General features: G+C 38.8%; 1 protein-coding gene across 1 annotated transcript; it reads left to right on the top strand.

Annotated features, from left to right (window-relative positions):
• The first annotated feature begins 8278 nt into the window (after positions 1 to 8278).
• On the top strand, positions 8279 to 9523 carry UBTFL1 (upstream binding transcription factor like 1). The gene has a single exon (XM_047754342.1). It carries the CDS (start codon positions 8309 to 8311, stop codon positions 9521 to 9523), a length of 1215 nt encoding a protein of 404 aa, XP_047610298.1. The 5' UTR covers positions 8279 to 8308.
• Positions 9524 to 10047: the final 524 nt, after the last annotated feature.

Raw genomic sequence — 10047 nt, 5'->3', positions numbered from 1 at the left:
CAGCACAAGTTCAGACTAACCTGACATCATTTCTTAATAATTTTGTAGTAACGCTGTTCTTAAGCAACCAGGTAAAAACATACCATAGAGTCTGTTACTCTGCCTTAACATGCTACCCTTGAAACAAATCTGTAATTCTGTATATATCAAAAAGTGTATCTTTTCTTCTTAGGAAATGGGTGGTTAGACTACATAACTTTTTTTTTTTTTGTATTTTTCTTCCATACTGTTACTTATTCGCTTGTATGCTTACATTTGTATAAACAAGTTTTCAACCATCTTCTGCGCTACCGCTTTACATGCTCTAGATTTTACAATTTTAAGAACCAGTTAGTTTAGCTAAACTATTTTATGGATCTTACTGTCTGTGAAAATTCAATTAACAATCAAGTTTAAAAAAAAAAAAGAGCATTTTTCTCAAGCCCACCAGAGGCATATAACCCAAGAGACTCTCAGAAGCTCTGAAAATTATTCTGCCTAAGTGAAAAGCACAGTCACAGACATTTTCAAGACAAAAGATCGTACATCAAAATGACATATTGGCATTTTATATAAAGTTCACCAGAGATTTATAGCCCAGGTAAGCCCATACAAAGTGAGTAGTAAGTCATTACGACCCTCCCTACAGAGTTAAGAAAGAACTCTCTTTAAAATTTATATTCCTAGCATTAAAAGAAAGTGGGGGAAAAAAAAAAAAGATTTCAGGTCGAATGGACACGCCCATCTTTGAGGGTCTGGTCTGATTCCTGTGGTTCCAGCTGCACCCTGAACAGCAGGGAGGAAGGAGGCCCAAGCACAGGTAGAGAATTTTATGTTTAAATTTTCTTATCCTACCTAAAAATATACATTGTATTTCATCATTATCAATGTCTCATCTTTTTTTTTTTTTTCATTAACTAGTGCAGTGGTTTCAAATGGGGGTGATTTTTCCTTTCAGGGAGCAATTGTTGCTATCTGGAAAAAATTCTTGGTTGTCACAACTGGGAAGTTATCATTGGTATTTCATGGGTAGAGACCATGTGTTCTGCTAAACATCCTACAAGGCACAGGACAGCCCCCTAAGAAAGAATGAACCACTCCCAAAATCTCATTTGTTCTGGGGTTGAAAAAGCCTTGAAATAGAGAATGGATTAATAATAAGTCTTTTTTTTTGTCTTTTTGCCTTTTCTTGGGCCGCTTCCACGGCATATGGAGGTTCCCAGGCTAGGGGTCTAATCGGAGCTGTAGCCACCGGCCTACAACACAGCCACAGCAATGAGGGATCTGAGCCGCGTCTGCCACCTACACCACAGCTCACGGCAACACAGGGTCCTTAACCCACTGAGCAAGGGCAGGGACCGAACCCTCAACCTCATGGTTCCTAGTCGGATTCGTTAACCACTGCGCCACGACGGGAACTCCACAAGCTTTTCTTTTTAACCAGGAACTTGAGAGGACAGGCAATCAGTTGAAGTTATGCATAAATAGAAAGCTAAGAATGAAAGTAAAATGTTGATGGTCTAAGATTTATATGGGATTATCTGAAATCAGCTAATGATTAAAATCATATCTACTAGCAAACAATATTTTGATGGGATTTTGTCACTGATTCGAGATGGTCTGCCTTTGCCTTTTCAGATGTAAACATTTTTTCAGTATTGTGAAGAAGACATCTGAATGCATTCTTGGGTTATTTTGTTGCCTATTTATTACCATTTGTTTCAGGTCCCCAGGAGCAGCCATGAACAAGACAGACATTGTTCCTGTCCTTATGAAAGGTAGTCGGGGAGCAAGGCGTTGAACAAAGGCGACAGGACTTCTGTTTACAGTTTGGGTCAGTATATGAAGGGGAAAACAGAAGGGAGTAGCATGGGAGTTCCCTGATGGCTCCAAGTTAGGGATCTGGGAGCTGTCACTTCTGTGTCTGGGCCACTGCTATGGCATGGCACTGGTGGTTCAATCCCTGGCCCTCGGAATTTCTGAATGCTGAGGGACGCAGGGGAGTGCACAAGTATAAATAAAGGGATATTTAATGACTGTAAACTTAGCCTGTGTAAGGAGGGAGTGGCATTTGAAGACAGGCTTGAAGGGTAAATAGGGTGGGGTGGGTGGGGGTCCTGAAGGGGGAAGGAGATTGTTACATTTCCACACAGGGCTGAAAAAAGCCAGGGAATGGAAAGAGCAAGAAACAAAAGTGGAATGAGGTAAGCAGGGGCTTTAATATTCCGAGTTTTGTAGGTTTCAAAAAGTCTTTTAATCTTGAATACATATGCCTTCTTCTTTTCTATTTTTTTTTCAATGATTCGATGGTATAATAGGTTTCTTTTTCCTGTAAGATAATCATTCCCTATGGATTTCATCATATAAACAGTTTTATTTTCTTCTTTTGATTCTGTAATTTTGTTTCCTTCTCTCCTCTCCCCCATCATTTTCATAAACGTGCCACCTAGGACCTCCCATACAGTGTTGCGTGGAAGCAGTGATAGCAGCTGACTTTGTTTTTATTTCTGCTTTTAAGGAAAATGCTTCTAATAATTCCCCATTTACAATGGCATTAGTTATAATTATTTTAAGCTTATACTTTCTCAGATTTAAAAAAATTCCCTTTTATTTATACCTTTCTAAATTGTGACAATATGTCACATTATTTTAGATATTTTTTAGGCCCTAATAAATGATCAATATATGTTTGAGAATAATGTGTTTTGTAACTATTGGATTTTGTATCTGTTAATAAGGTTAATCTTGTTAATTGAGTCGTTCAATTCCCTGATGCCTTTATTGGATTTTTTTCCCTGATTGATTTATTCATAATTGAAATATGTTTATTGCTAACTATAAACATGAATATGTTGATTTATCTCTAGTTTGTCTTTTTTTTTTTATTCTGAAGCTGTCAGATGTCTACATGTTTCTGTTTGGTATATATTATTGAATTTAATTTTTTTTTGTATATTGTCCTTCCAAAACATACTAGATATTTAATATTTTGCGTAAGAACAAACCAAAAATGTTATTTTTCTTTCATTAGCATTTTCTATTATTATATTTTTAAACTTCCTCCATTTGATATACTAGTGTCTCTTCCAAACAGTATGTAACCATTCATTCTCTTTTTGTCCTGTATATGTATATTTCTTAACTGGTAAATTTAATCCATTTTTGTTAATTCTAATTAGCTTGAGTCTTTTCAGATTTGCTTCTTTCACTCAGCAATATGCATTTAAAGTTTCTGCCTGTCTATTGCTGGCTTGATAGTTCATTCTATTTAGCATTGAATAACACCCCACTGTTTTGAGGTACTGAAGTTTATTTATCTATTAACCTATCCTGAGGGACTTCTTGATTGCTTTCAAATTTTGAAAATTATGAATAATGCTACTTTGCACATACATGTGCAACTATTTTTGTAGACATAAATTTTCAACTCATGTGAGTAATAAATACCAAGAAGTATGATTGCTGGATTTTATGTTAACAGTATGTTTTGTTTATAACTAAATCGGTCCTGGAGAAATTACTAAACTCTCTTCCAAAGTAGCTGTATCATTTCCCATTCCCCCAGCAGTCAATGAGAATTTCTGTTTTTCTGTTGTTCTGCATCCCTGCCAGCATTTGGCAGTGTTAGTATTTTGCATTTTCATCACTTTAAGAAGTATGTAGTGGTATCTTTGTTGTTTTAATATGTAATACCTTGACGACATATGCTGTTGAATATCTTTTCATATGCTAATTTCCACCTGTATATTTTCTTTGATTAGGCAACTGTTCAGGTGTTTTGCTATTTTTTTAAATAGGATTATTTATTTTCTGTTGAGCTCTGTTGAGTTTTAAGGATTCTTTGAATATTTTTGAAAACAATGTTTTATTACATATGTTCTGTGCAAAGACTTTCCCCCCGTTTTTGGTTTGTGTTCTCATTCTCTTGACAGTGGCTTTTGCAGGGTAGAAGTTTTTAACTGTAATGCAATCTACTCTATAAATTATTTCTTTCATGGATCTTACCATTGGCATTATATGTAAAAAGTTGTCACCATACTTAAGGTCATCTAGATTTTTTTCTTTGTTGTCTTCTAAGGGTTGTATTGTTTTACATTTAGGTATATGATCTATTTCAAGTTAATTTTTGTGAAGTGGGTAAGATCTGTATTTAGATTTTTTGAGGGGTGGGATTTGGATATCGAGTTTTTCCCATAGCATTTGTAGAAAAGCCTATTTTTTTCTATTTTGTATTGTCTTAATTCTTCTGGAATATATATGTGTGTATATATATATATATATATATATATATATATATATACACATTTTTTTTTCTGATCTCTCTAGTCTCTTCCAATGATCTACTTGTCTATTTTTTCATCTATAACATAACTTTTTTTTTTAATGGCTGCACCTGCGGCATATGGAAATTCCCAGGCTAGGGGTCAAATTGGAGCTGCAGCTGCTAGCCTAGGCCACAGCCACAGCAACTTGGGATCTGAGCTGCATCTGCAACCTGCATCAAAGCTCACAGCAATGCCAGGTCTTTTAACCCACTGAGTGAGGCCAGGGATGGAACCTGCATCCTCATGGATACTAGTTGGGGTCCCAACCCACTAAGCCACAACAAGAACTCCTGTAACATACTATTTTGATTACGGTAGGTTTTTTTGGTAAGTCTTCAAATCAGATAGTATCAGTTCTCCAAATTTGTTCTTATTTTTAAATATTGTTTTGGCCATTCTGAGCCTTTTGCCCTTCATAATAAACTTTTAGATCAATTTGCCAATATCCACAAACTATCTTGCTGAAATTTTTATTAGAATTGCATTGAATCTATATGTCAAGTTTGGAAGAACTGCCATCTTGACTTCCTATAAATGAACATGGGATATCTCTGCATTTATTTAGTTCTTCGATGTCTTTCATCAGAATTTTCTTTAGCTTTCTTCTTATAGATCTTATACATGGTTTTATTAGATTTATACTCAACATCTTATTTTTGATTTTTTTTTTATCTTTTTGCCTTTTCTAGGGCCGCATATGGAGGTTCCCAGGCTAGAGATCTAATTGGAGCTATAGCCACTGGCCTACACTAGAGCCACAGCAACTCGGGATCCAAGAAGCGTCTGCAACCTACACCACAGCTCATAGCAACACCAGATCATTAACCTGCTGAGCAAGGCCACAGATCGAACCCCGCAACTTCATGGTTTCTAGTTGGATTCATTAACCACTGCGCCACGACGGGAACTCCTTTTTTTTTTTTTTTTTTTGTCATAGCATTTTTTCATTCTGCAGTTGACAAGTTTCTTTTCTCTGGCTCTTGTCTATACCCATCACACACACCCTCAAACTCTCTGAGCTGAAAGCCTCTTCTCAAGATACACAAACACATTAGAAATCCTTGAATTTCTTCTAGGAGTTGTTTTCCCCTTCAGGTTTAGATTCCCACTATGGAGAGACTTTGGGTGCCTCCACTCTTTGTAGTTTCCCTTCATAAGATTGATGATATTGTTAATATCCCCTTTATTAAAATCTCCTGAGCTCTGTTATGCCATCTTTCCCGCATTCCACACTAATGGGATCTATTTTTAAAATCTATAAAACTGTCATCCTACCTTTCACTTGTATTTCCCTCCTCTTCCATTGAGTTTTAATTTTTCTACTCTATCTAATAGAACATTAATGTATCTTAGAGTATCTAATTTCTCTTTGGTTTTCTGAACAGTTCTTCTTAAAATCTTTTCTTTTGGTATTATTTTTACCATCTCCGTAATTTGCAGAAGTAACATAAATTCTTTTCATTTTTTCCGCGTCCTCATCTATGTTCTGGGGTAATAATGGGTGTAAAACATTTGGAAAAATGCCTGGCTCATTGAAGTGCTACACAACAACAGCAGCACAACTGTATTTCTACCTTCATAGCTTTAAACACCTCATCATATCTTTTAGAATAATTGGAAGGAAAGCATTTCTTCCCCTATAGATTCAGATCCCAAACATTCCACTTTTCGTTAGTAAAAAAATGATTTTATATAACTTTCCACTTTCTCCTTAGTTAGCATATGCTGAGAAGGCTTAGTTTTAGACCGAAAAATATCATCAGAGACTGTTCAAGGAGCTATCATGAGAATTTGGGACATGTCTTATCATGTCCCATAGATGTTAGGCTACCCAACTAATAGGATAAATGAAGGCAAGGAAATTGTGTACCGTTGTCGGTTCTATTTGTTTAAGTTCTAGTCAGTACCAGGTATTTTGTGGGAGTTTTCCAAAAAGAGCTAATATTTTCACTGTGCCTTAAAACTGGTAAAGTTAACCAAGTAAACAAATATTCTGCCGTTCTCATCGAATCCTTGCCATTTAAGGGCAGAAAAATATGGTTCAATAGAATGCATTTATGTGACTACACACAGTCCTGAAAAAAAAAAAATCTATAAATTGGTCATGTACTTATGGTTCACGTTTTCATGACTAACATGTAAGGCACTCACAGCTGACACATTTCTGTTTCTAGCTCCTGAATTGTACACTCAGTCCATGGCATTCTGGACTCTTCTTAGAAGGTAGCTATGCTTAAGAACCCTTGGAGTGCAACTTTTTAAGAGAAGTTCAGATTCACAGTAAAATTGAACAGAAAGAACAGAGTTCTCATATGTATATACATACATATGTATATATCCTGCCTCCCCAACTAAACACACACAGTCTCTCCCACTATCACGTACTGTACAAGGACGGTATATTTATTACAATCAAAGAACCTACACTGACACTTCATTATCACCCAAAGTCTGCAATTTTACATTAGTGTTTACTCTTGGTTTTGTACATTCTGTAAGTTTTGACTGAAGCATAGTGACAGGTACCCACCTTTATAATATGCCAAGGCATCACATTGCCCTAAAAATCTGTTGTGATCACCGATGCTTCAGTCTCCTCACCCTGGATCCCCGGCAACCACGGATTCTTTTACTGTGTCCATATGCTTACTTTTTCCATAATCTTTTATAGGTGAACTCATGAAGTGCATATATTTTTCAGATTAGCTTCTTTCACTTAGTGATTGCATTCAGCTTTACTCTAGGTCTCCTATTAGCTTGACTGCTCACTTCTTTTTAGCACTGACTACTGTTCCATTGTCTGGATGAACCACTGTTTATTTACCCATTCATCTACTTAAGGACATCTTGGTTGCCTCCAATTTTGACAGTTATGAACAAGGCTGCTGTAAACGTCAATGTACAGGTTTCCGTGGAAATACAGGTTCAACTGATTGGGGTAAATACAAAGGGGCATAATTACTCAATTGTACAGTAAGAGGATATTTTGTTTTCTAAGAAACTACCATATTGTCTTTCAAAATGCCTGCACAATCTTGCATTCCATCCACAATGAATCAAAATTCCTCTTTCTCCACATTCTCACTAGGTTTTAGTGATGTCCCTGTTTGGGATTTTGGCCATTCTGATAGATGTGTTGTGGTATCTTTTTGCTATTTTATGCTCTGTTCCTTTTCAGGCATTTCTCTTTCATTTTAATTTTTTTTCCTTTATTTACTTGTTTGTTTATTTTTTACTGTTATTTCCCCAGTACAACTTTTTTTTCTACTATACAGCATGGGGACCCAGCTACACATACATGTATACATTCTATTTTCTCACATTATCATGCTCCATCATAAGTGACTAGACATAGTCTTTTGTTCGATTCACATGCTGTGGTGAAGTTGAATGGAAGGCGTGTTGGGATGAGGCCTCAGGATTTTTAATTTTGCAGAAGAAGATTTGTAATGCTCCACGTTAATCTCAACTCAAAAATTGGACCAGCTTTTATTTACAGTTTTAAGAGTAAATTTTTTTTTTTGGTCTTTTTTTAGTTATTTCTTGGGCCGCTCCCACGGCATATGGAGGTTCCCAGGCTAGGGGTCGAATCGGAGCTGTAGCCACCGGCCTACTCCAGAGCCACAGCAACGCGGGATCCGAGCCACGTCTGCAACCTACACCACAGCTCACGGCAACGCCGGATCCTTAACCACTGAGCAAGGGCAGGGACCGAACCCGCAACCTCATGGTTCCTAGTTGGATTCGTTAACCACTGCGCCACGACGGGAACTCCAAGAGTAAATTAAAGATAGAAGGTACATGTCCCAGTTGGGGTGCGCCTCTCTTATGTATCACATACAGGAGTAACTTTCCTTTTCTTTCTCTTCTTTCTTCTCAGAAACATAAAATCACTCACACAGCAGAACTTCCAGAAAAACTCACCAGCTGAGAGGGAAGAAGTGTGAGATTTCTTTGAGGTGTCTGAACTTCTGGGACCACATAAGTGCCCCAAAGACCTAGAAATGATGTTGTCTCAAGGGCAAGGTGACTGGTCCAAAGAAGACGTTGAGAAGTTACTGGAACGTATGGAGAGGAACCTTCCATCCAATGACAGCCACACATTCAAAACAGCCCAGTCACTGATGGACTGGGAAAAAGTAGCTTTTAAAGAATTTTCTGGACAAATGTGCAAACAAAAATGGTTAGAGATTTCTTATAACCTGAGGAAGTTTCGGACTCTGTCAGAATTAGTCTTGGAAGCAAAGGAAAATGTTCACAGTTCTCACAAAAGCAGAAAACTCGAGAAGCATCCTGATTTCCCCAAGAAGCCCCTGACCTCCTACATTCGCTTTTTCAAGGAGATGCGACCCCAGTACCTCCAAAGACACCCTCAGCTGAGCAACCAGGAGCTGACCAAGGTCCTGTCTGAAGAATACAAAAAGCTGCCAGAGCAGGTGAAGCTGAAATATACGCAAGATTTCCAGAAGGAGAAACAGGAGTTTGAGGAAAAAATGGCTCAGTTCAAGGAACAGCACCCTGATCTAGTCCAGAAGTCCAGGAAGTCTGATGTCCCCAAAGGAAGCCAATCCAGACTCCAGGGAAGTGTGCAAAAAGTGAGGTCTCCCCCCAGAAACAATGTATCCATGACGATGAAGTTCCATGGAGAACCCAAGAAGCCCCCGATGCATGGATATCACAAGTTCCACCAGGATTTGTGGTCCAGCTGGCAGCTGAAAGGGCTGCCCTATTGGCAGCGCATGGTGGAGATTGGTAGACTCTGGCAGCGGGTCCCCCAGAGCGAGAAGGAGCATTACAAGCAGCAGGCTGAGCAACTGCAGAAACAGTACAAGGTGGACCTCGACCTCTGGCTCCAGACTCTGTCTCCTGAAGAATATGCTGCTTACAGAGAGCGAACCTGCAGCAAGCGTAGGAACATGAGCATGCCAGGGGGCCCGGACCCCAAGATCAGAGAGATGGCTCTGCAGTCCCCATCGGCAGGGAATCTGCAAGGAGGGCTTGGAGGGGACCAGGGCCTTCGAGAGACGGAATCATCAGACACTACTGGAGAAAATGTTTCACAGGCATCAGAGGAAAAAAAGGACCTTAAGGAAAGGGAGGACGGCAGAAACTCCTCGGACAGCACCAGGGAGGAAGATGAGGATGGTGGTGCTGAGGGCAGTGGGGATGAAGATGAATATTGTGATGTTCAGCACAGTGGCCCCAACTCACAGTCCTAAGGGGACTCCTCTGACGCAGGTGCCAAATGATTTTTTTTTAATCCCTTCAATAGTGTAACAGAGGACTTCCCACCAAAAGTCTAGGGAATCTATGATAAAGGCAGGGAACTCTCCTTGAACGTTTCCCTCTTTCCTGCCTTCCTTCCCACTCTCCTTCCTTCCTCCCTTCGTCCCTCCCTCCCTGCCTCCTATTTTCTGCCCCTTCCTCATCCATATAAAGTAGGACAGGTTGGGAAGAAGAGAACTTGAAACAGTATTCACTGCATCAGGTTCATAAACGTGGCAAGAGGTAACACTACTGGGAGAATAACTGTGAGTATGAAATGGTATTGCTCCCCTACTCTACACGCCAATACCACCCATCCCTCTTCATGGAAATGAAATCCATACAATTACGTTTCTTGGAAAACAAAACAAAGGAAACAGTGAGATGATTGATTTGTTGGGGTGAAAACTGTTGTCCTTATCATTTGCCTATGGTTCATTACTTTTCTGTGGAACTCTCCTCATGGACCCCTGTACTG

This window comes from Phacochoerus africanus, chromosome 11 (assembly GCF_016906955.1).
Source record: "Phacochoerus africanus isolate WHEZ1 chromosome 11, ROS_Pafr_v1, whole genome shotgun sequence".
Lineage (NCBI taxonomy): Eukaryota > Metazoa > Chordata > Mammalia > Artiodactyla > Suidae > Phacochoerus > Phacochoerus africanus.
This window is presented reverse-complemented; position numbering and strand designations above follow the sequence as displayed.

Bases quoted from the DNA above. Each gene is read 5' to 3' on its own strand.
- UBTFL1 (XM_047754342.1), top strand. From the start codon at position 8,309: ATGATGTTGTCTCAAGGGCAAGGTGACTGGTCCAAAGAAGACGTTGAG.